Source organism: Protomyctophum parallelum, assembly GCF_964188405.1.
Source record: "Protomyctophum parallelum genome assembly, chromosome: 18".
Lineage (NCBI taxonomy): Eukaryota > Metazoa > Chordata > Actinopteri > Myctophiformes > Myctophidae > Protomyctophum > Protomyctophum parallelum.
This window is the reverse complement of record NC_139716.1, coordinates 23,765,938-23,792,459: the sequence shown is the minus strand read 5'-3', so window position 1 is coordinate 23,792,459 and position 26,522 is coordinate 23,765,938. Positions and strand designations below refer to the sequence as shown.

The window sequence follows — 26,522 nt, the reverse complement described above, 5'->3', positions numbered from 1 at the left end:
AAATGCCATTAAATGGGGCGTCCGTAGACTAATTAATGCATGTCTATCTGGGGGTATTTGAAATTGAACGGGTTGAGAATCACTGCTAGAGCCGTAAAGATCTTCTCTTATGGGGGTCCCTGGCATATCTCTTCAGATGGGGGTCCGCGGGGCTAATTAGTGTCAAATTGGGGGTCCTTGACATGCATGAAAACGTTTGGGAAGCCACTAGTGGGTTGAGTGGAACTCGCCTTCTGCCATGCCGTTGGGTCTGGGAGCGTTGAGGGAGGGGAGACGTGGTCATGTTTGGGGGTTTGCAAAGGGTGATCCTGACTCGAAGCCTGTCCCCGGATGGTGGCCCACCTGAGCGATGCTTGGATATCTGCAGAATTAACCTTGAAGGATGTTTTATTATTTCTCTCTCTCTTCTTCTTCTGATCTCACCATCTCGCTCTCTCTCCCGCCAGATTGTATCAGGATAGACTGTAACCTCAGTAAGTGGTTTATTATGCATATTTTGTATGTCTTGCATCTAAAAAGCAGAGTTGTTTCAATGTTATATTTAATGCATTATGTGTCCGCTTGGTTTCCTCCAAACCTGGCGGGCAATCAGTGACAGATTTATCATCACATTGTTTCCATCCGCTTTGAATACACAATCAAAGCTGTCGTTTCAATTTAATTTGTCATTGCGCTGCTTTTGTTTGTTCTGTGTATCTGCTGGTGACAGAACTGTTGTTATCTGAGCTTTAATTTATCCTCCTCCTACCTCATGGTTTAATTCAATTTGAGCATTTGAATGTTTTGTTTTATTCTCCTCTGTGTGAGTTCTGTCATTTAAATTTATGTTCCTCTCGTGTTGCCTACATTACGCAAATGACACAATTATTAATTCCTTTTGCACAATGATTGCAAAGACATGTACCCCTGCAGCCAGCCCACAATGTTCTCCACATCACTCCCCCATTTTGTCTGTGGAAATTATTTGATTACCGTCATCTGTCATCAGCTGGTACTCTATTATTCCGTGGAAGGAGGTATAGGGCCCGCACACCATTCTATAGGCCAGGGGCTTTCAACCAGTGGTCCTTCAGGGGGTTCCAGGTGGTCCCCAGCTGAGTCCCCAGAGGTGGTCCCCAGCTAAATGATGGAAGAGTTGGTAACCTAATGCACCCTTATAGATCTTTAACTCTTGAGAGTGTAAAATGAAACCAAAATTATTGTTAAACATCTGCAATACTTAATATATAAGTACACAATTAGATAATGGAATTAATATCTTATCCAACAAAATATCCTTTGACCTTGGGTCTGAGAGGCTAAATGTCATCAAATGGTGGTTCCGTGGCTCAAATGCAGAATAATTAATGGTCCTTGAGGGGTTGAAAACCACTGCTTTGGGCAAAGGAATTACTTTATTGAAGAAAAGACAACGTTTCGATCTCACAGGATCTTTATCAGGTCCGTATACTGACCTGATGAAGATCCTGTGAGATCAATTCTCTTCAATAAAGTAATTATTTAGCCTAAAGAATGGTGTGCAGGCCCTATACCTATACCTCCATGATTGCCTTATTGGCCCTGCACCCACTGTCGAGGTGCATGTAAACCGCTATCACTTCTATTATTCCATCTCATCCATTCCTCCTCTCGATCCCCTTGACAAAAACACACACTTCAAATAAGTTCACATTCTTTTTACAGACATTTTGGTTCAGTGTCACCGAGTGCCAGGTCTCACTGTCTCTATGCTCCACTCTGCTGCACACACAGGTGTTGCTTGTTTGCTATTTGGGACATAGTTCCCCCCCCCCCCCCCCCTTCTTCCTTCTGGAAATCGAATAGTTTATCTGAGGAGGGAGACAACACCACCTGGTGTGTGCTTGTTCTTGTGGGAGTGAGCTAATGTTTGTGTGCCCCCATGCTGACAGAAAGATAGCAAACTGTTTATTTCTCTCGTGACAATTTGAACAACCGCCCTACATGCAGGTAAGTGCTGACAGCCATATGAAAATGGAGAAAACCTGCTGTTTGCTGTGTGTGTGTGTGTGTGCGCATGCGTGCATACGTCTTCAAGCGTGCGTGTGTGAAGGAGAAATTGCATGTTTTGTCAGGCATCTGCAGGTGTGTGTGTGTGTGTGTGTGTGTGTGTGTGTGTGTGTGTGTGTGTGTGTGTGTGTGTGTGTGTGTGTGTGTGTGTGTGTGTGTGTGTGTGTGTGTGTGTGTGTGTGTGTGTGTGTGTGTGTGAGACTCACATGTGTGAGTGTGTGTACGTATATGCATACAAAAGGCTATGTGTGCAGTCCGTTTTTTTTTTTTTAACTGAGAGCAATACAGCACCTATTCATCAAACCTTCAGCTGCAAACACAACTGACAAACATTTAGTTTAATGTAACATGTCATGTATGCTGCAATGTGCCAGCAGGGAGCTCCATCGTCCACTAGATGTCACTCTAGCACTCCAGACTGGAGTGCTGCGGCTGTGCACAAGCAAAACAATGGGGAAAGAGCCAGTAGATGTGTAAACAATGTCTTCCGCCACCAGAGGGCTCTGCAGTGCACCACCATGTTGTCACCATATTAATGTGTCATGGGCTTTATCTGGTGCATGCACCACTGGCTCTCAGACATGCTGAGATTATTTATAATGCTGCCCGTCCGCTGTTTTTTTCTTCTTCTTTGTTTTGTTTTTCGGCTAGTTTCCCAGGTGCAGGCATGGGATTTATAGTCTCTGCCGATGTCTCTGCTCAAAACTGTCTTAATGCCAAGTGACTTCTCCCTGCATGGGTGCTCACAGGCTCCGAGGCTCAGGCACCCACGGAGAGTCGGTGGCTTTATGGGTGAAGGTCTATATCGACCACACCACTGCTGCACACACCTATACAGTAGCCAGCGTGGTTTGTTTAACCCATTTAGAGCTGACGTCATGACAGTTTTCTGAAAAACCTCATGTTTCTGTATCAGTGGCGCTCAATATTTCATGTCAAGGACCCCAGAAATTATATGTAATATGCCGGAGCTGATCTTTTACTGATTCACTGCAGTCCCTGTGGGGCCTGCAGTGAATCAGTAAAAGATCATTGTTTTTCATTGTTTTGTCTTTTTGTCTTGTTTTATTCATTTATGCACCAGAGAGAGAGAGAGAGAGAGAGAGAGAGGGGGGGGGGGGGGGGGATTTAAAACCGGCTTCCTTCTCTATAGGCTGATCCATAATTGACATCTTGAACTCGGGACAGGAAAAGCACTTTTCTCATTGTGAGCCACGAGGCAGGATGATCCATCACAGGAAACAAAGGAAGCCGAGCCAGCCAGGACCAGTTACCATGTTGTTAAACCACCCTCTGTGCTTCATTCCCCCGCCATAGTCTGGAAACCAGACTATTCACCGCCATAGTCTGGAAACCAGACTCCATCTTAGCCCGTAGCACTTCCATAGCACTTGCCATAGCCTCGGCGACCATAATAGTTTAAATTTAATTATATAGATACTCCACCGTACGTTCTTAGCTTATGTATGATTCATGATGACTATTTTTTATGTATTGTATCCTTTTTTCCCTCTACACATAAATGGCTTGGGCTGCTATGCTATGCCAACACGTCTCGTTGTGATGCTTGTAGATCTGCAATCTTCGCAGTATGTTTCGTCCCATTTAGTTTCATTCATGTGATCAAATACGTGAATATAAAGATCACCTAAAATAGCCTATACATAAAGTAGTGAATGAAGGGTTCCATGCTTAACCCATTCTGAACGGGCACCCATTTTGGTGTTAGCATTATGTTATGCTTTAGCTATTGAAAAATAGCAGATCTACAAGCTCATAGCGCGCCACTCGGTGGCGCGCTATGAGCTTGTAGAGCTTGTAGGTCTGCTATTTTTTTTAAATCGAAGAACGACTGACATTTTTTTAATCTGATCTCAGGTCAGAATGGGTTAATCAGACCAGTGTGTGTCTAGTGGAAACCTCGTATGAACGATCTCAGGTCAGAATGGGATAGTAGAGGGGCCGACAGGCCGACACTGACCTGAAATGACAAACTGAGTTGGAGAGAGATAATGCATTCATCCACAACAGAGGCCTCTTCTTATGAATAAATTGAAGGGCCAGCAAAATAAAGCCTGTCAGCCCTTATTCTCCTTCAAGAAGCTAGAGAAGCATTTTTCTGAGCTAAATCCCTTTGAGCAGACTCTGCTTTTTTTTGCAGCAGAATTTCAGAAGATGCTTTTGGGGCTATAGTGCTTGAATGTGTGTGAATGTGTGCTGATTAAGGCTGCTGTGTTAGTCTCACGTCGCCAGACAACTATTACACAATGTCCGAATGCTATATAGAGTCTGGAACTGCGTAAGGAAGCTGCCATTTCCGTTCATGAAAATATCTTTTAAAATATCTTTACATTTTATTTTTGTATTTTCTTTTCTGCTAAGCAACAAGCTATATATGCTTAGATGATTTATATATATATTCGAATAAATTTGCGCGACTGTAAAGACGAAATGGAAGTGGGGAGGAGGTTCCACTTCCGCTTTATATTTTACTCATGACAGCTCTTCCGTCGCTCCAGACTGTATGATGAAGCATTTGGAAATTGCGAGAGGCAACAGTCTGGCAACGCAAGACTACTGCTGTGTTTACTCTGCCGAGATGAGGCCAACATGGTTGAATCTCCATGACAGTCGGCACACACGCTCAGCGGCCACGCTCTGTCCACCTTATTGCCATAATGATTGTGAACTAGAATGTACAGTAATGTCCTTGATGTCCCAGTATAGAGGTCAGGGCCCATCATAATGAATGAATGGCATTTTTATATGCTTACAAACGGTCCATTCATTCATACATTCATTTGGAGGTGAAGTGGCAACAGTCGATGCCAGCATCCTCACTTCCCACATTCACACACCAATGGTGGTGGCGTGCACATTTAGAGGGGCAGGTGCTCAAGTAAAAAAAAGGGGCAATTTGTGCAGCGCGTGGAACCGGCCGGTTGCCTTAATAGTGTGAGATTTGATAGATTTTGGGGCATAAATAATATATTGGAAGCTTTTTATCAAGAATTGATCAATGCCACCATGGTACACATACTCTACAGCAGGGGCGCCCACACTTTTTGACTTGAGAGCTACCTTCAAAATGACCAGCTGAACAAGATCTACTGACCAAAATAATTATTATCTTTCTCACCGGAACAATTTGTTAGCCAGTGTCTTCTAATTCAGTCATGGTATAATTATCATCACTTGTTGAGTCATCACTCTCAAGAATCTAACACTAGATCAGAATGATTCAGCGTGTGATTTTCACAGTTAGTCACCTGCTCTCGGTGACGTGCCGTCCCAAGAAGCAGGCAGATGTCACACCCCCTCACGTCTTTCCGCCCATGCAGTCACAACTAAACGGTCCCAACGTGCGCATGTGTCACATGTCTACCTTAGTCCAAGTGGCCTCCTACGGCGCGGCCCGCTGCGCCTCACTCTCACTCATTATCTGGGAGCAGATGGCTCTTTTGTCAGGACTGTGATGATTCAGGGTATTGAAAGAGTTCCTTTTCCTTTATATCACAGTGTTGATTTTGACAGTACATAAGGATTTTCGTTTAGTCATAGGGCCATTTGCACCAAGAAAGATTAAGCCTTAATCTGGTTTAAATCAAGGTTTATCCATGAATCCAGTTGCACCAAACTTTAAACCTAGTTTTTAACTAATCCGGTTTAGTTTTAAACCGTCCTTTTAATCTTGGTTTTCTTTTTTTAATCTTGGTTTTAATTTTCACAGTAGTGTTGCACCACTACTTTAAACTTTGATTTAAGTATCAATAAGGGATTTATTCTAAACCAGCAGGAGAGGAGGTTTAAATGAAAACAACATCGCAGCATATTTCAGATGGCTTCATGAAAATGAAAGAGAAAACGAAAGAGCACCAAAGAAACAATCCATGTTTGTTTGGGAAACTATCGGAGGAAGTGGTGGTGTGGTGTGATTGACGGAACAGATCTATAAACCTACCACGCACCACGGAGTGACGTGCTCTGAGCTTATACGTCTGTTGTTTTTTTAGCGCGCGAGGCGGTCTTTATTATTATATATATTTTTGCTGCAGGCACTATAATTTAAACATTCTCAAATATGAATGAAATAGTAACGCTAATGATGCTCACGACTGCTGCTGTTTATTTACAGCGCAAAACCAAGATGGCGGACACACAACAAAGTTTAACCCATTAATTAATCACAGTTTAAAGTTTTAATCACAGGTTAAGGATTTAATCACAGATCTGTTAAGCAATGCTTAAAATTAAGTGGTGCAAGACAACTCAAATTGAAATTAATCCTTGATCAACAAATCCTTGATTAACACTAAACTAAGCTTTATTTAATCTTTTAGTCTTTGGAATAAAACTTAATTTAGTTTTTGTCTTATAGTCACCCGGAATGTCTTAGTGTTAGTCTAGTTTTAGTCGACTAAATCTACCGTAGGTTTTTGTCGACAACAATGCATTTTTGCATTGCCTTGATGGCGCCGTAATGGCAGCTTTTACCCTTGGTTGCAATAGCCGATATACAAGCTCACAACGTGTGGCAGCGCGACGCGTCGTGGGCTTGTAGATCGGCTATTTTCAGTGTGCAACACCCGAGCACAACCAAACATAAAATGACCTTGTCCACTAACATACAGCATATTTTTCATTTGTTGCCAAAATTGTCAGTATATTTAGTCTTGGTTTTAGTCATCATAGCGTAGTTTTCATGTAGGGCCTAGTTTTCATTAGTGAAAAAGACGACGACGAATGTTTTTGTATTAGTCGTCAAAATCAACACTATGGCTGCGCCTCACACTCACATTATCTTGGAGCAGATGTCTCTTTTTTTGACTGATGATTCAGGGTATTGAAATCTGAACGAGTTCCTTCATCACACACCGCAATCATTACTCATCTAACACACACACACACACACACACACACACACACACACACAGAGTGGTGGAAAGTAACTAAGTACATTTTCTCACGTAACGTATTGTACTTAAATACTCTACGCAACTAAATCTCAGAGGCAAATATTGTACTTTTACTCCACTGCAATTATTTGAGAACTTTACTACTAGTACTAGTTACTTTGTAGATCAGGATAGTATGCATACATTAACCACTTCAGCCCTATGTACATTTCGATCTACAAGGATTGTGAGCTTGTATAGATCTGCTATTTTGTGAAAACTTGAAAGGAGACATATATTCTGCATTACAAATACTTTATATTTGTGGACTGTGGTAGTTTAAGTACATTTTGATGCTAATACTTTAGTACCTTTAGTATTTTTGATTACCGTACTTTATCTTGTAACAGAGTAGTTCTACATTGCAGTATTGATACCTTTGCTTAAGTCAAACATTTGAGTATTTTTTCCACCACTGTCATCACATTGCGTCTCTGCCAAGGAAGTGTCAGAGAAGGATTTTAGCAGTAATGCAGCGGTGTTGGTCGTCAAATAATATGCAACATTTAAAGGCCATGGCCTTTTTAATATGTAATAGCTTATGGTTTAGAAATGTTGGGACGGGATTTGTTTCAACATGTTTCAACAGCAATTTGATGGTTCAGTGGAGGTCAGCGTTTCTTTTGTTAAATGTTAGTTTTACGATACACCCCCACCTCCAGGCCTGAGCCAACAAGAGGGGCGTGCTATTAAAGCTACAATCGGAGGACCAATCTGTACGGCAGGGGTTATCAACTGATTTTGACCCAGGGACCACCATCCTGACTAGGACCACCACTATTGTTTTGGGTGGGTGGGTTCATGCACCCATTCCATGGGTTAAGATTATATATTGTTTTGTTCGTTGTTACTCACTGCAGAGACATTACACGATGTGCTGTGAATTGTTAAATATATCCATCAGAAATCTAGGCATAATAAAATGCGTGAATCGGTCGGTCGGTCCTGTTTTGCACGCTATTGAAAAATAGCAGATACGAGCTTGTAGGTCTGCTATTTTTGAAAAATCTAACAACGACTGACATAGAAACATAGCCTTTTCAGAAAACTGTCAGGATGTAGAAGACATTTTTAGAATCTGATCTCAGGTCTTATGACTTAACCTATAGACATGGAGGCGTGGCTATTTTTAGTGGTCGAACAGCATCGGCCAGACGGCCACACCTCTACATCTTAAGATTTGCACAATATGGCCCTCTATGTCTAAAGCTTGTCTGACTGTGGCTTTGTATTGTGTGTCACCGTACCCTTTCATAGAACCTCTGTTTGTTGTTTTTATTATGCACATCACCATTGTGAAACATTATACGGCGGGAGGCATTTACCTCCCGCCGTAGTGCTTCGGGAGAGATACGTAATACAACAAACAAGAGTGTCACTGTCGCTTAGATGTTATGCATATACGTCTCAGTTTCTAGCCCAGAAAGTAAAACAAGAGAAGAAATAATCTAATGCTTTCACGGCTGGTAAAAAAAAAAAAAGAACTAACTCTGAACAGTGAAAATGCAACCGATGTGAGGCTCCGTTGTTGCTCTGCCATATAGCACCCATTTGTATTGACTGTCGATAGAGTGAGATAGGTAGACTATAGTCCTATAGTCCTAGTCTCTCTCCCATTTTACTTCCCCTCTCTCTCTCTCTCTCTCTCTCTCTCTGTCTCTCTCACCGACGCAGGGTCCATTGGGCCCAGTCAGTTTAGAGCTGGCCCAGCCTATAACTTGAAGAGAAAACAAGAAAAAACAACAAAAGATAGCCTACTTTGGCAGCCCTTGTGCATGCAAATGTTATGTTTAGTATAGCAAACCACAGCATGCAAGCCGCCTTTGTTTTAAATGGTCCCCCAAACCGTTCACACTTCACACCTATCGGCTGGGGATGCGCCCCATGACACTAATTTGCCCAGTCAATCATTCTGTGATTCTCTCTCTCTCTCTCTCTCTCTCTCTCTCTCTTCTCTCTATCTTCCTCTGTCTTTACCTTGCTTGATTTACCCCAAGGCAATCTGGCCAGCTTATGTCTTGAATGGGCAGAGCAGATTGCTGTGTGTGTGTGTGTGTGTGTGTGTGTGTGTGTGTGTGTGTGTGTGTGTGTGTGTGTGTGTGTGTGTGTGTGTGTGTGTGTGTGTGTGTGTGTGTGTGTGTGTGTGTGTGTGTGTGTGTGTGTGTGTGTGTGTGTGTGTGTGTGTGTGTGTGTGTGTGTGTGTGTGTGTGTGTGTGTGTGTGTGTCCTCTCCACTGCTCAATTCATGTCATACACCAGACCTTGCTCCGTTCTAAGGAGCTGAATAACAGATTGCCCCCCCCCCTCACACACACGCACAGTAAATCCTGCTTTAGGGAAGAGAGTGTGACAGTGAGGATCTGGACTCCCCTCCGGTCTAAGCATATTGCGGTCGATTTTGGAACGGCGCCACTTCTGGGTCCCGTCCAAAGCTGCCCACAGAGCCTATCTCCTGTGTCTGGAGAAGTGTTGGGACTGGGCCTGCATGCCATGGTGAAGCCAGTGTAGCGATAAGCTCGCCTCGTGTACAACTGTAATTGACTGCAGAATTGGGCTCAGTGCATATATATACTGGGCCTGTCGTAATGGCTCCCGTTTCCTGCAGGTATACTGTCTGGCAGAATGGGACCTCTGGGCTGGCTGGCTGGACTTGGAGACGATGGGGGCCATTCATAGCGCCTTTATACTGTAGCTCTCACCAGGCGTGGGCAACTTTGACGATGGAGAGGGCCACTATATTTCCACACTCACTGCAGAGGGCCACATTGCATATTACTGTCGTAGCAAAAAAATGCCGATCTACAAGCTCAAAACGCGTCGCACGGCGCATTTTGAGCTTGTAGATCGGCTGTTTTTGCTATATTTTAATTGAAATCCTGAATAGTAAAATTTTTATTCAATTTCAAATGCATTTAGTTATAGTTATATTAACTTTATGAACTAAATACAAATATACATTGGACATAAAAAAAAAAATTTAATACTAGTAATTAGCTGAAATCAATAATATGTCAATGTTTAACCTGAGGGGCCGCCAGTTGACCATGTATGATATAGACCCTACAACCATCAAAATGTACCCCCTCTCTCTGCACACACGTACGCACTAAGCACGAGATAACAGGGTCCCCTCCGGCCCCAGCTTAGAGGTGGTCTCATTACTCAAGCTGTAATGAGGGAACCAGGAGCAGTCTGGTGCTGATACCTCCTCATAGGACTGACGGCCCGGTTCAGGGGGACCGCGGCCCACCTCCTAGCTGCTGCAGTGCACCGGCTGATGGGCCTGGTGGTGGTGGTGGTGGTACGCGTGTGGAGGGAGGGATGTTTGTATTGGGTGTCGGGCACGGGTAGATTAGGAATGTGGATGGATGGATGGATGGATGAATGGTTATTGGACAAATGTACAGTATGGTAAAACTTTGCCGGTAGACAGATGAATGTTGATTGATTGATTGATTGATTGATTCGCGTGAAATTTAAAAAGCACAGGGACTAGTGGAGAAGAGATCCAGTAGACACTGCGCAAAAAGCATGGAATACGGATGTGTCTATTACAGGAAACTCTGTTAAACTTTCCAACAAACTCTGATAAAGATTAAAGATAAAGAAAACTTTACTGTCCATTAAATTGACATAAAATGGAAATTCGTCTTTGGCACACCGGCAGTCAGTTACAACAATAAAACATTACAAAAAATACACGGTTGCATTAAAATACTTTATAAAATGCATTTATAACGGTGATCATGAGCAGTGGCGATTAGGCTATTTAAAAATATATTTAAAATGTCCACAGCAGTTGGCACAAACAAAGTTTTGTAAGCCTTCTTCTTAGCTAATTTTGCCCTAAGCCTCCTGCCCGATGGCAACAAGTCAAATTCAGAATGAAGAGGATGGGTAGAATCATTGTAAATCTGAATAGCTTTTTTGGTTATGGAGCGGTTGTATATGTCCTGAAGTTGCAATTGTTTGTCTCCAAAGATCTTACTTGCCTGGTTGACTACCTGGGTGAGCTTGTTTTTATCTAACTGAGAGATTCCCAAACCAGGACACAATGTTAAAAGTGAGAACACACTCAGTGAGTGATCTATACTTACTATAGACCTACAGGTCAGGGTGTGTTTACTGGCATTAAAACTTCTCAGTTTCCTGAGAAGATAAAGCCGCTGCCTTGCCTCACGAATTGTACCATCACACCTCTATTACGTATATTACTTAGTGTATATGCCCGCTAAACGTGATGTTTACGAGCAAATCTAGTGCCCATAATTGCCCGTTAACTCCTCTTTTCACGCAGTGAGAACTAAAATACATTCATTTTATGCAGAAGTGATTTCCAACCGTGCCTCTACCCTATGGCAGGCCTGTCTGGTGCATCTCAGAAGCAGGACGTTACATGAGAAACGGAGGCACTGGAGCAGCTCAGACAGTTTATGCCCTTAATTTATTAACAGGGTAATAAGCGACAACGTTTTGATGTTTCAGTTACATCTTCGTCAGGTCATAGCCCGAGGGGGCAACGCAGTAAGGCTTAAGTACACACATGGTGCAGGGGCAGGCCTTACTTAACCAATGTCACATAGCCAGCAATCATTAGTTCATAAATATTTGTCACGTGGAACATTCAAGTGAGGAGTTATCCAGATGAAAATTAAAGTGAATTTAGACTATGAATATACTTACTATAAATAACTACACAGATGTAGGAAAGATTAATACAAAAATGGAACAACATAATTTTATGTTTGGTAGTAGTCTGTGCAGATGTTGCAGTTGCACTCTAAAAATATCAGATCTACAAGGTCACGCCGCGTTGTGAGCTTCTGGTTCGGCTATTTTCAGCATCTAACTAAGTGTAAAATAGGGAAAATTTACGACGCCATCAAGGCCTGCCAAAATATCTTTTGGTCAAAATTAAATCTACTGTAGATAGTAGTCAAAACTAGACACTAAAACATTTCAGATGACTAAACTATGACTAAAACTAAATTTAATTGAACACAAAAGCACGGAAAGTGCATTTCACCCACACAATTCAATTCAAAGGGCTTTATTGGCATGAGAAAACATACGTTTACATTGCCAAAGCAGAAAGCACAATACAACAATACAGCAATACAATCAAAATAAAAATGTACATTGTACATGATTAGGGATGGGTATCGTTAGGATTTTTTCGAGACCGGTACCGATTCCGGTTCTGCTTATCGATTCCGGTTCTTAACGGTTCCCTATTTCGGTTCCAAAATGGTATAAAATAACTTAAATAAGAGGTCAAATGTTTATTTAACAAAAAAGCTCAATGTCAATTTGAGTATATATATAATGTACAATGAATAGTGTAACATCCTCTCCTTTATTGAGCCATTTGTGGATAATATAGTGATTATTTTAAATTAAAATTAAAAGTATTTACCCAGGGCAATAGTGTTGTAGGCTACTTCTCTTACTACTAACTACTGACAATGACAAATAAAAGCATGTCTGAGATCTGAGAGCAACACACACACACACACACACACACACACACACACACACACACACAAATTAGCATCGCTAATGGGGGGGGGCATCTCCAGCCGATAGGTGAGAACGGCTCCCCTCTCCCCCTCACTCGTGGTGGTATCAAGGAAGTCAACACACACACACACACACACACACACACACACACACACACACACACACACACACACACACAGCAGCCTGCACTCATGCCGCCACAAAATAAATCTAAAGTGTGGTTGCATTTTAGAATATGCAAGGAGAACAAAGAACACAATCCGCGGCGAATCACGCATGGGACAGGGGAAAAGGCCCCTGACCTCCTGGGCTCCAGGCGCGCTAATTTGAGCCGCGGTCATCCACACTTTTCTACCCGAAGAAAGAGCCTCGTCGGAAGGGTCTGTGAGCGGCGTAGACCGCGGCGCAAATTAGCGCGCCTGGAGCTCCAGGACTGGTGCTTTTTTTGGTGTTTTCACATCTGAGTTTCAATCGGAAGAGAAGCTTTGATTATAGGCTATATATATTTTTTTTTTGAGAGGTAATGCCTGCGTCTAATTATTTGTGCGTCACTGCTTTCATGAAGGCTGCAACAGTTGTTGCTTCAATGCTTATCGTTTTAAATAAATGAGACCCGCCTCTGCAAGCCACAAGCCCACAACGCGTCGCTGATGCAACGCGTGAACGCGGTGTAGGCTTGTAGATCAGCTCTGTTCCCTGCGCTTCTATTAAAAGGGTAGAAAATAAATAAATAGCGTGTGACCGCGTGTCTGTGAGAACCGATAGAGAGAACCGAAATTGAATTATTGTAATGGGTACCCGGTACCCAGGCACGTTTGGTTCGGTACATACTTGGTCCCGAGTTTCGGGACCCACCCCTATACATGATGTACATTTGAAGGTCATAATCTTCAAATAGATCAATTTCTATGTACCAAGGTATAGTGCAGGAATATACACAATGATTAGTCTTTAGGGTGGTTGTGTTCGGTTTGATATCCTTCTCCTATCACAGCAACTCACGAATCTTGCTGCTGTGTTTGCACATTGTTCACCCAGCAGATATGGGAGTTTTTTGCCATTGGTCATGTTTTCAAAATCTCTGTGTGTGATTATAACACATGTACGTGGAGAAAGCCTTATCGCTGTAATTGGCATAGGGGGGGGGGTCAGTGTGCGGCTGTGCGTTTGCAGCGTGGGACGATGCAGCAGTGCTCTGGTGGTGTTTTGCTGACCTCCAGAGCGTGCGTGCGTGCGTGTGCGTGTGCGTGCGTGCGTGCGTGCGCGTGTGTGTGTGTGTGTGTGTGTGTGTGTGAGGGGGGGGGGGAGTTGCTGTACTGGCAGGATGAAACACAGTGTCCTCAACTCAACCTCAACTCCCCCACAGACACAAGATATGAAATATGACATACATAATTATACAAATATGACATACATACCAGTTGTACATAATCATACAACTCCATTTCTGCTTTGCCAGTCGTCGGCACTCAAACCCTAGCGTTGCTATTCTGGGGGATTAGTTTACCAAAAATAGCACAAAAAATTTGAATTAAATAAATTTGGTGTATAGCGAAATAAAGAGAGGACCAAGTCCAGAACTGACCCTGGTCAACTATAGGTATATTATTTTACCAAGTATAGAGGGTTTAAAGTGACTGACATGGACAGTTGAACGTCAGCGGACATCGAGATAATTTGAGACGCTAGTAATTTGGGGACCTTTTTTGTCCCAGGGCACACTTTTCATAGCCTAAAAATCTCGGGGCACACCTAGATAAACGGTGCATATATATAGGCCTATATACATACATAATGTGTATGTATGTGTACATATATATATATATATATATATATATATATATATATATATCTTCTATTTATAGTGACTCATAGGAATGGTTAGACTATGTGACAACCAGGTATAGTCTGGTGACCACCGGAGAGACGGGTGACAGCCGGAATGTAGACGGCAACCGGGTGAGCAGTATGGGTTAGCGCCCCAGCCTGTGTCCTCTGTGAGGAGGAATCCCAACAACCCTCGGTGAGGCCTTTAGGAGGGCCATGCAAGCAGCAAGTGGAACCGCAGTACCATGACCCTGCGGAACCATTGCCCACCACTCCTGAATGAACTGTCTGGTGCTGGGACTCTGGTGCAAAGCACAGGTCCTCGCTCTGGTGAGAGCAGGAGTGGACCTGGTGAGACGTAGGAGGGGCCCGGACAGGAGACAACCCACAGAGCCTAGTCCCTCCATGTGCCAGAAGTGTACCTCCAAGCCCTGGCAGAGTAGTTCTGGAGTAGTTCCAACGGATTGTGTGCCCCTGGTTTTTCCCTAATGGGACTGATTGAGGGTAGCTACTGGGACGTAAGTCGGGACTTTTAAAAACACACATGACAGCACTCGCCAAATAAAAGAGAAAGAAAAGGACAGGATAATTGTAATTGGCCAGTTTAGTTGGTAGCAAAAACACTTATTCTATAGCCTGGAGGGACGATGGCGCCGTGATTATCGTTATTATTTTCCAATTACATAGTTGTTGTTTATCCATTTGACTTGAGGTCCTTATTTGGCCTGCTGTCAGCGCGTCTGTGTGTGCAAGAAATATGGCACTGATCGGCCCAGCAGTTTAGCTGTGGACGGACACGCGCACACACGCGCGCACAGCACACACGCTGCATGATCTGCTGCCAGAGATAATGAAAGCAGGGAGCGAGAGATGAGCAGGAGGAAGTAAAGAGGGAGGGAGGTTTCTTGATCCTGCTGTCTGCCCGTGTTGCTATCAGCGCCATCTACGCCCATCTTTCATCTCCGCCACTGCACTCGGAGTCAGCAGATGACGCACACACACACACACACACACACACACACACACACACACACACACACACACACACACACACACACACACAGCTCTTCATTACATAGGCATGCAGTGATAGGCCTCGGCGAGATACGAAAGGATATGCTAAGATAGGAGCCAAATAGCATCATTGTCAAAGGAGCCATGATTGTGATAACTCTCATGAGCAAAACAGCGCTGCCTGCATGGTCGCTTTTAGCCATATCTATAGCTCTCATCTTGAGCTTAACTCCCCCAGAGCTATATCCACGTCAGCCATCAATCGCTTGGCATTACTGACGGGCGGCCATTGTGTTCAATGTTCCCGGGTGGGAAAGGAGCATGCAGGGGTGGAAAAAAAATAATATATATATATATATATTTTTTATTTATCAAGAAATGTGTTTTACTTAAGTAAAAGTATCAATACCACAATATGTGTGGTATTGAGTGTTCCAGACTTCCCTCTCCAGAGCAACATTTAGTGACTTCCTCCTGGGGGATCTCCGAGACGTTCCAAGGCCAGTGAGTCGACGTGTTTCCTCCAACTGCGCCTTGGTCTGCCTCGGGGTCTCCTCCCAGTGGGACATGCCTCAAGGACCTCCCTATAGGGAGACACCCGAGAGTCATCCTAATCAGATTCCCTGAACCACCTAAGCTGGCTCCTTTCCAGGCGAAGAAGCAGTGACTCTACTCCGAGTCTCTCGTGTGACTGAACTTAATTTTTTATATATATATATATATATATATATATATATATATATATATATAAAAAATTAAGTTCAGTCACACGAGAGACTCTCATCTCTCATATATATATATATATATATATATATATATATATATATATATATATATATATATATATATATATAATATAAATTATATCTATGGAGTAAAAAGTACAATGTTTTCCTCTGGGATGTATTACGCATGAGTCACAGAACACAATGAAGAGAAATGATTGATGATTTAATATTACACCCACCACCCACTTCACTGTAATGATTCCATTTCAATAGGCTATTACAGGCAGACTGCACAGCGGCAAGACACTGTTGCAAAAGAAAACCACAGCCTGCTATTACAAGTGAAGTCATTGCTCTTTGCATTTGCACAGCGGCATGCAGCAAGAACAAAAAATAACATTATCTACCTTTTCTGCTGTTTCATACTGTATGTCCACTATCATGTGAGACGAGGTGTGCTACGCAATCTGTTGCTCTGTGTTGATGTGCCTCCTAGAGCCTATGGGAGGTGAACCACGTCAATCACAGAGTATAGTGTTGATTTCGTCGACTAAAACCAAGACGAAAAATGGTCGTCGACTACCTTTTTTTCACTGATGACTGAGAAAACAGGCTTGAATTAAAGACTGAAGACTAAATATACTGACAATTTCGTCAAGAAATAAGAACTAGTCTAAAATGTTAGGAAGGGACTATACTGGACAAGCGATCCAGTATAATTTTACACTTGGTTGCATGCTGAAAATAGCAGATCTACAAGCTTGTATATCGGCTATTTTCAGCAAAAAAAAAAACATTACGACGGTATCAAGGCCCGCCAAAATACATTTTAGTCGACTAAATCAACTCTAGATTTAGTCGACTAAAATATTATATTTAGTTGACTAAAACTAGACTAACACTAAAACATTCCTGGTGACTAAAATGTGACTATACTAAATTAAAACTATTCAAGAGACTATGACTAAAACTAAAATCAAAATGTGCTGCCAAAAACAACACTGTCACAGAGCATGCATGCATAGTTGCACACACACATACACATGTACAATTTTGTATGCATGCACATACCCACGCTTGCACACATAATTGCTCTATTCCTCCAAGTGACCTTTCCAAAAAAGAATGGTTTCCAATTTAGCCGGTGCTGCATGCACTCATTTTTAACTCAAGACACTTCCCAATCTGAAAGTCAATGAGGGCTGTTATAACGCAGTTAGCAATCATGAATCCTCAAATGGTAGCCCGGGGTCACTGAATAACGTACTATTTGCATAGCCCTACCTCGATGAATTCAATTGAGGCCCATATAAGAAACTAGCTGCTCCAGTGTGAACCGTGGCTGCATATAGTGGGACTGACTGGAGAACTAAATGTCGTTTTGTGAGGAAAATCTATTTAATGAGGAGGTTCTTTCTGTGTGAAAACATTGTTGTTTCATTTAAGAATGTGCCAATCTGCCGAATTATAACTCGATAAGGCTGGGGCATACTGAAAAAAAAAAAATCAAATTGAAAACGTAACAGTGAGTCTATATAGGTCTACTGTAACTGCATCAGGGGGGAGAGGAGACATATACAAATATTGTATGTCAATTTCAATTCAAATATAGCAAAGATCTACAAGATCGCGTTTTGAGCTTGTAAATCTGCTATGTTTGCTACAACAGTATTATGCAATGTGGAACCCCTGGTGCAGGCTACAGATATACACTTCTGTTTTATCACGACAGCCCAAACATCACGTCTCACATAGATTAGATTAAAAATGCGATATGTGGTATTATGCAGTACAAACTGATTATTCATGATACTACACGGCATGTATATATAGCATAATCCTACATCATTTTCAGATGGGCAATCATTTTGATCATCTGATAGGTGAAGTGCAGCTCTCTGATGTAATCCTCCACATATACAATGTCGCCGGCTTACATCTGAACACAGTGAACTTGCATCGTGCTGTCACCATGCAATTCACGTACTGTACATCTTACTGACTGAACTGTGAGCTGCCCCGCGTCCAAAATGGTCGAGAAATGACTGGGTTATCGTGTTAGAGCTGGCACCGCCAAAAAACTATCTTCTCACCTGAAAGGCAGATCTGCCTGAGATCAAAGCATTTTGTCATAACATGTATATCGTACTTCTTGTCAAGACTGTGTATTTAAACTGTAATCGCTTTTTTAAGTTTTAATTTCCCCTGAGTTAGAGTTGTTTTTGTACAAGCGAGCTGTTACAGAGGCATGGTGGTGGAAGCCTCGCGGCTGTGCTCTCGCTTCTGTTTCTGTGCTGCCATGTTGTGTGTACAGCACAGAACTGCCATGTTGTGTGTAGTGTATACAGCACTGCCTTGTGTGTACAGCACTGCCTTGTTGTGTGTACAGCACTGCCATGTTGTGTGTACAACACTGCCTTGTTGTGTGTACAGCACTGCCTTGTTGTGTGTACAGCACTGCCTTGTTGTGTGTACAACACTGCCTTGTTGTGTGTACAGCACTGCCTTGTTGTGTGTACAGCACTGCCTTGTTGTGTGTACAGCACTGCCATGTTGTGTGTACTGCCTTTACGCCGTTACGCCCTTTGGCCCTTTTTTACTATGACTAATCTAAATCGAGATGTGCTGTCAAAAATCAACACTGGTGTATATGCTATTGCGGCTCACAGATTAGCATTTGTAATGGGCGTGGTTATTTTAGGGAGGAAACTCTGATGCAGACCAAGGATTACAAATTACCATTTAGACATTTAGCATTACATCGACTCACTGGCCTTGGGATCCTCCAGGAGGAGCTTACTAATGTTGCTCTGGAGAGGGAAGTCTGGAGCTCTCTGGTGGAGCTGTTGCCCCCGTGACCCGACTACTGATAAGCGACTGAAGATGGATGGATGGACGTGGTTAACACAGCTGTCTGTGTGTGTCCCTGCCATCCAGACACACAGCTATAGTAGGGAGGAGGTGGGGTCTGTCTCCCTGCCATATCCAGACAGACTAGTAGACTAGAGGGGAGTAATCAAGTGTGAAGGTTGAGAGGAGCAAACAGCTATTAACCTCCCTAACCGACACCATCATCCCTGCCCATGCAGCAAACTGTGTGTGTGTGTGTGTGTGTGTGTGTGTGTGTGTGTGTGTGTGTGTGTGTGTGTGTGTGTGTGTGTGTGTGTGTGTGTGTGTGTGTGTGTGTGTGTGTGTGTGTGTGTGTGTGTGTGTGTGTGTGTGTGTGTGTGTGTGTGTGTGTGTGTGTGTGTGTGTGTGTGTGTGTGTGTGTGTGTATTGATGCATGTAGCATGTAAGTGCCCTGATTGCCGTCTGGTGGACAGCAGGCAGTGCAGGCACGTGTATGTTAAAGTGCAGGGTGTGCGCGTGCGTCTGCATATGGTGTTTACATCATCTGTAGTCCACTGTGGTCTGTGTAATGGCGGTATATTGCTCCCATGCGCGTGCAGTATAATAGCCGCGGTGGACTTGGAGGCCCGCGGCCCGTTGAAGTGCCGTTTATGTCAGCTGGTGTGACGCCATGCCGAACCAGCCCATCTGGTCGTCAGCACAGCAGGCTATAGCTCAGAGGGGAAAGGCCCAGGAGAGCAGCCACCCCGACAAGTGGGCACGGAAAGACGCCATGACAAAGGGCATATAGTCTGCCCCCCCCCCCCTCCACCCCTCCAAGGTGGTGGGAAGGCTGGGGACACATGAGCCCCGCATCCATAACCCTCAACATTTGCTGAGGTGGTGGAGTGCTTCTGTATGTGTCTGTTGGTTTCTGGCGAAAACAATGCATTCTCGTGTGTGTGTGTGTGTGTGTGTGTGTGTGTGTGTGTGTGTGTGTGTGTGTGTGTGTGTGTGTGTGTGTGTGTGTGTGTGTGTGTGTGTGTGTGTGTGTGTGTGTGTGTGTGTGTGTGTGTGTGTGTGTGTGTGTGTGTGTGTGTGTGTGTGTGTGTGTGTGTGTGTGTGTGTGTGTGTGTGTGTGTGCGCCTGCCTGTATAGCATCTCACAACTCCACGGGGGTCCATATCGCTGCAGAGATGAGATGTGTGCTGTGTTTATGGGATTTGTTAATTTGGGTGGGCCGTGAGCGTTTGAGCAATGAGGCCACACGCTGCGAGGCCCCGTCGAGAGAATCAATAGCCAGTCGAGCGACTTAAGAGTCGGAAAGGTACGCTGCATGCACTGTATACGTGTGGGACAGACTGTTTGTGTGTGGCCGCATATACAGGGGCCTTTGTGATCGTTTATAGTCGGTATACTTGGCAGCACAACAGGCACAAGTGAGGCTAAAGAGAGAGTGATGTAGGGATAAGGGTGGTTAAAGAGAGGGCGAGATAGAGGGAGTAAGGGAGCAAAGGGAGGGAGGTATGAGGTGATGATAGAGTGGGAGAAGAGAGGAGAGGAAAGGAGAGCGTTCCTCTTCATTACCGCCTCAAAGGAGCCATGCCAGGGAGCACAGATGGCACTGGGGGGGGGGTAGCGGCGTTGGCATGCAGATTCACTGGTAGAGCGACACGCACAGACACGAGAACCTACAGTAACTGCGATAACGAGCACATTATTGCACTCCTGAATGCAGTGGTGGGAAAAGTAGTTTTAGTTAAGTTTTGCTTAACTAAAAGTATTAATAATAATTTGAAGAGATACTTTGTTACAAGTAAAAGTGATGCTGATGCATCTCGTTATGTAATATTAAAGGGCCACTTCACCACTTTTCAACCCATCTTCATATAATTGGTCCTGTCTAATAATCATGATAAAATGGCACCATTTTCTGCTTCTCATAGAGGACTGTGGGCAGTTCAGAAACCCGTCCACCAGTGACATCGTTAGGCAGATTTTTTTTAAACGATATTTTTTACAAAAATGTTTAGATTTTTATTATCGTGAGAACGATGGCTTCCATTTTCGCATTGCAACTTTTCAGGACTCGAAAGCCTGCAGTTTCTAATAGCTTGGATTCCCCATCGATGATGTCACTGGTGGACGTGTTTCTGAACTGCCCACAGTCCTCCTATGAGACACAGAAAAAAATGGTAGACATTTTATCATGATTATTAGTGAGGACTAGTATATGAAGATAGGTTGAAAAGTGGTGAAGTGGTCCTTTAACGCTTCTAAAGAGAGATCAGACTTATTAGCGTGAGGTATTAATGGAACATTATACCTCCCAGGTTTAGGGGGGAAATGGAAGGCGGGGCTTTTCAGAGTAAACTCTGGCTCATCTGCTGGGCACTTTAGCGCCTTTATTTTGAAAATGTCCAGGGCATAAAAAGTGTTAAGTACGTAACGTAGATGTACTTTCCACCACTGTCAAATATACCTATACGCAAGGCGAGTGGTGGTCCGGCAGGGCGTGTCCGTAACTCCGTACATCATTGTGTGTATGCATTGTGCTATTAGTAATGCACTCCTATCCTATCGTCCTCCATTAGCCATGCAGCACAGCACCCGCCCACGCACAATCACGGGCCAGGGAGGCACCCTGCGGTGCCGAGTGGAGGTTCCTGTGCCACTTCCAGTGTGGGGGGATAAAGGGAGTACTGCTGACACTGCGTTTGTATCTCTCTCTCTCTCTCTCTCTCTCTCTCTCTCTCTCTCTCTCTCTCTATCTCTGTTCCAGTGTTGTATTCAAATTCTAGCAAGACTGTGCACATGCACATGCCTCACAAACAAACGCGGGCACACACATGCACAAACTCCCACTGCATGCAGGAAACGCCAGCTGGGATGTTCTACAGTATTTATTTGCGAGGGCGGTGCATCTATAGGCGTCTGGATAAGTGCTGTACTCTCTGCGGTCATGGGAAAGAGCACACGCTATCGTACATAACACCTACCAGTAAAGACGCCCTGAGGGCGAGTGCTGAATCAACAGCTTCTTAATACGGTACAGTTTAACCGTGAGGTCAGATGTAGAGTAGCTTGCCGGCTCCATATGCAGATGTAGGTGATGATGCAGTTTTCTACCTGCATACTGGCTATCCAGTGTTTGATGAGGTCAGTGCTGTGGCCATATACAGTATGGCGCATGTCTTGAGTGTACAGGATTTGATAAGGTCAGATCAACATATGGAATGAATTCTGTATTGGCCATATATGGAGCGTGTCATGAGGCGTGACGGACTGACTGACTGACAGACGGGAGATGCAGGTTTTCATACCAGGGTTTGATGAGGTCAGTGTCGTGATCTTCATATATACGGCCATATATGGAGTGTGTCACGAGGCATGGCAGACTGATGGCCATATATGTAGCGTGTCAAAGGCGTGGATGGACAGACTGATGCGGAATGCCTACTGTCACAAATAAACATATGCCGAATAATACAAATATGCAAGGGATATATAATGTGTGACGCGGCGGTAGTTGTTGAAAAATACTGACCCGACAAGATGTTTTAACACAGAGACAAAGTCGAGGTGTTTAATCATTCTGAAGGGCATTATATAGCCGCGTCGTACATTATCCTGCTTATTACATTACATTTATTAATAAATATTGACCCAAAAGTAACAACAAAACAAGGTATTTCCTTGCTCATGGAATACTTGTCTTTCAAATCATTACCATAAAGTGTTGTGCTGGCCGTCTGCCAAGCTGCAACACAGTGAGTTGATCAAATAGAATAAATTTTTCGGTTTCCTGCATTTCTCGCTTCAAATGTTTTCAAAAACATTCTTGAAAGCATGTTTTTTAGTTAAATGACATGGCTGTCATGTTGGGTACAGCATAAAATCCAAGCAGCGCAGCGGGTGCTCTGAGGCTTTGATTAGGCAGAGGTCTGTTATAGAGCGGAGTTATCGCTGAATTCAGCGATTGGCCAATCAGAATCAAGCATTCAACCAAGCCATGTAATAAAATATAATATAATAATACAAGAGCATTCACACATCCTGTCTCTAGAACACTCTACCTCCAGCTTTTAGAGATGCAGACTGTTATGGCCACCTCTTCTTACCCTGTGGTTTTTATTTCAGCTTTGCCCTATACCGTGTGGTCATTTGTTTGACCATGTGTGCTGCTGGCACATTTTACCGTGTTCCTCTGCTACTGTGTTTTGGTTGTTATGACTTGCTGTGAGGTACACAGAGTCACAGACCCCTTGGGGAGAGGTTGCTCTACTATACAAATGAGATGAAACTGAAACACCTCCCTTAAATCTCAGCACAGCACCGCCACTGTCGTAGCACAGCGGTTCTAAAACTGTGGGTCGGGACCCCCAGGGGGGTCCACTCTTCACATGATTTGACACCATCAGCAAGACGTCGATGTCAATTGATGTGCTTACACATTTAGTGCCGGAAGTGCATCAAAATAGAAGCTCCGGGGTGCCAGAGTTGTCTGATCGCTTTTACTCTGAAAGCCATGAACCGGAAACACTTTCCTAAAAAAAGTTTACAAAGTGACCTCACATCCCCGATCATCTTAATTAATTTTTTTACGCTCCAAAAAGCGTTCATATTTTGCGGGAGAGACGGATGAGGAGCAGAAATGAAGCGCCAGCATATCGATCCATTCATCACCATGGAGAGTGCCCTGGATTAGGAGATACGAGTCATTCTTTCCGCCGCGCTAACATGGGAGTCAATGACAAGCTAATAGTTGCACAGAGCGTTAGCGTACGGAAAGCGAAAAGCGAAATGCCAAAAATTCAGAATATTCTTATCTCGCCCCGTGTCACTAGGACGTCGCTAGGACGTCCACAGACGTCGTAGGCACTAATTTTTCGGAATCCTTATGACGGCCTCATGCGTCGTATGAACTGAAACGGTTAATGTCAGATATTCACATAGGGAAGCCATGCTGTTAATTGACAATACACTTATAGATGCATTATTTGTTGAGAATTGAGTTGCAAAGTGTAATTATGTTGCACCTGCAATGAGAGAATGAACATATTAAATGTTTGTTAACTTACCATATGGCAAAAATCGCAGTGTTAACCTGTGTGCGCGTGCGTGCGTGCGCGTGCAAATGTATTTTGTGTGAATAGTATTACTCACTTGCACATCTTTCCCATGCAGATGGTTCAAACACATTATCCTGGAGTGTAATGATTATTATTTACAAATTAAGACACACGTTGAAAGAAAGCACACCTGTGAGCTTCAGTGACAGATGTACGTACCTGTGAGCTTCAGTGACAGATGTACGTACCTGTGAGCTTCAGTGACAGATGTACGTACCAGTGAGCTTCAGTGACAGATGTACGTACCTGTGCACACACACACACACACACACACACACACACACTGTATTATTAACACTTAATGTAACCTCCTGTCACTCTATCGCAGGAGTGGGCAACTATGGTGGCCCGGGGGCCACATGCCACCTTCACTTAAATTATTTGATTTCAGCTGTTACAATTCCATACTCGCTTTAATTACTTCATGACTAGTATTAAATGCCTAGTACTTAATGAATAGTATTCAAATGTTATTGTCTTTTTGTGTCCAATGTATATGTTAACAGTTCATAAAGTTAACATAACTATAACTAAATGCATTTGAAATTCAATAAAAAGGTTACTTTGCAGGATTCCAATTCAAAAATAGCAAAACAATATTCAGGTTTTCAATTCAAATATAGCAAAAAATAGCTGATCTACAAGCTCAAAACGCGTCGCATTACAACGTGTTTTGAGCTTGTAGATCAGCTATTTTTGCTACGACAGTAATATGCACTGTGGCCCTCTGGAGTGAGTGTGGAAATATATTGGCCCTCGCCATCGTCATAGTTGTCCACCCCTGCTCTATCGTCTCCGTACCTAACCTCATCCATATTGTAACTTCTAGCTAAACTCGACACTGATGTTTAATTGACACTGATCTGTCCTTTCATTGTGCCATAATGTAATAACGACATGCTCAACAAAATGGGTCGCCAGGTTAGTACATCAGATTAGCAACCGCATTGTCTGCTATTATCATGAAACTGTCAGCTATATTGTTTTCAATTGACTGCTTGTTTCTTCGCCCCATTTCTGTCTCCTTTCCAATTGCCCTCCCTGGCAGGCTATGTTGAAAGCCTGTACAGTGCACACAGAACACAGACCACCATGCTCTGCATGGCTCAGTCAAGTCACTTTACTAGAGTCCGGGTTGACTGTTCCTTTCTCTGTTTATGCCTTTCATCACTGCAAATGTGTGCATGAGAGTGGGCGGGCATGCCGTTGCGTGCACACGTTTATTGGGCACATCTTGTGGTGGGGTGTAGGAGGTGCGCATGTATTTGTGTCAGAGGGAGCCAGAAGGGTAATACAAGAGAGATCATTTACATTTTCTCACGCGGCAAACGGCTGTGTGTGTGTGTGTGTGTGTGTGTGTGTGTCAAGATGAATTCATAGCTAGTGAGCTGCCTTTGGCCTTATAATCATGAACGCAAATTAATGCATTAATTAATTCATAATGAATATTAAGCAATTAATAATCTCACCAGAGAAAACGTTTTATTCCAAAAACTTTGCATGTGAACATCCGCAGATGAGAATACATCGATGGTCGCTTTTACGCTGCATATATCGATCCATCCATCTTCAACTACTTATCCGTAGTCGGGTTGTGGGGGTGAAGAATATGGGATTACATAATTATACAATGTTCTTGTGTTCTCCTGCCTTTTGCAACTTGCATAGCCTACTACAGTAGACCTATTTTTGGTGATTAGCACCTACGAGGGTGTCGGCCGAGAAGGAGCCGAATTCCGGTGGCTATTTGTATAACAAAGGAGTTTGAGACAGACAGGTGGATCAAAGACTTTGGTTTTACATATTATGCAATAAAAGTCGACATCCTACACCCATGTCAACTGTTTAAAAGGTTAACCAGGATAGGATCATTTTGTCAGTCGGGGCGCAAGCCTACATGGGGAGACGTGAGCCACTTTGCTGGCTGGCGTGAGCTTATATGCTATGCTTTACTGCTGTGCTGTACTTCGTTGAAATAAACATCATGGAACTTCATCTCGTCTCATGTCTGCCGTGCACATTTCTCCTCTGTATGGTATGAAATTTACTTCAGGGGCTTCCTCCTGGGAGATCCCGAGGCGTTCCAAGGCCAGTGAGTCGATGCGATCCCTCCATCTGATCCTTGGTCTGACCACCCAAAAAATATGCCTAAACCTAATCTTAACCCTACGCCTAACCTGAAAAAAACAAACAATACCTGAATTTAACCTTAATTCCAAATCTTAAGCCATAAACCTAATAAACCTAATTGTTGAAATGCAACGCACCTAAAATGTTACGTTTTTGTGGTGCAGAAATGTTGTCATTGTACGTTTCTGGAGAATTGTACAGTGACAACGTTTCCTCTGGCAATTGGGTCGTTATTGGACCGCTTGCACGCACGCACCACTCCACTTTGATTATACCATCTGCCCATGCTGATATGCACACAGACACACTTTAAACAACACTTTAGATATAGAGATACTCTCACATGTCTGTCTGTCTGTC

The 26,522-nt window shown here is 43.5% G+C and overlaps 1 protein-coding gene across 1 annotated transcript in view; it reads left to right on the top strand.

Annotated features, from left to right (window-relative positions):
* nrxn2b (neurexin 2b) overlaps positions 1-26,522 on the top strand; it is a gene marked incomplete at both ends in the record, with an annotated part of 864,412 nt that overhangs the window by 369,044 nt on the left and 468,846 nt on the right. The window contains one exon of the mRNA XM_083789063.1: positions 447-473. Within this exon, the coding sequence (XP_083645189.1) occupies positions 447-473 (27 nt within the window). The remainder of the gene's footprint in view (positions 1-446; positions 474-26,522) is intronic.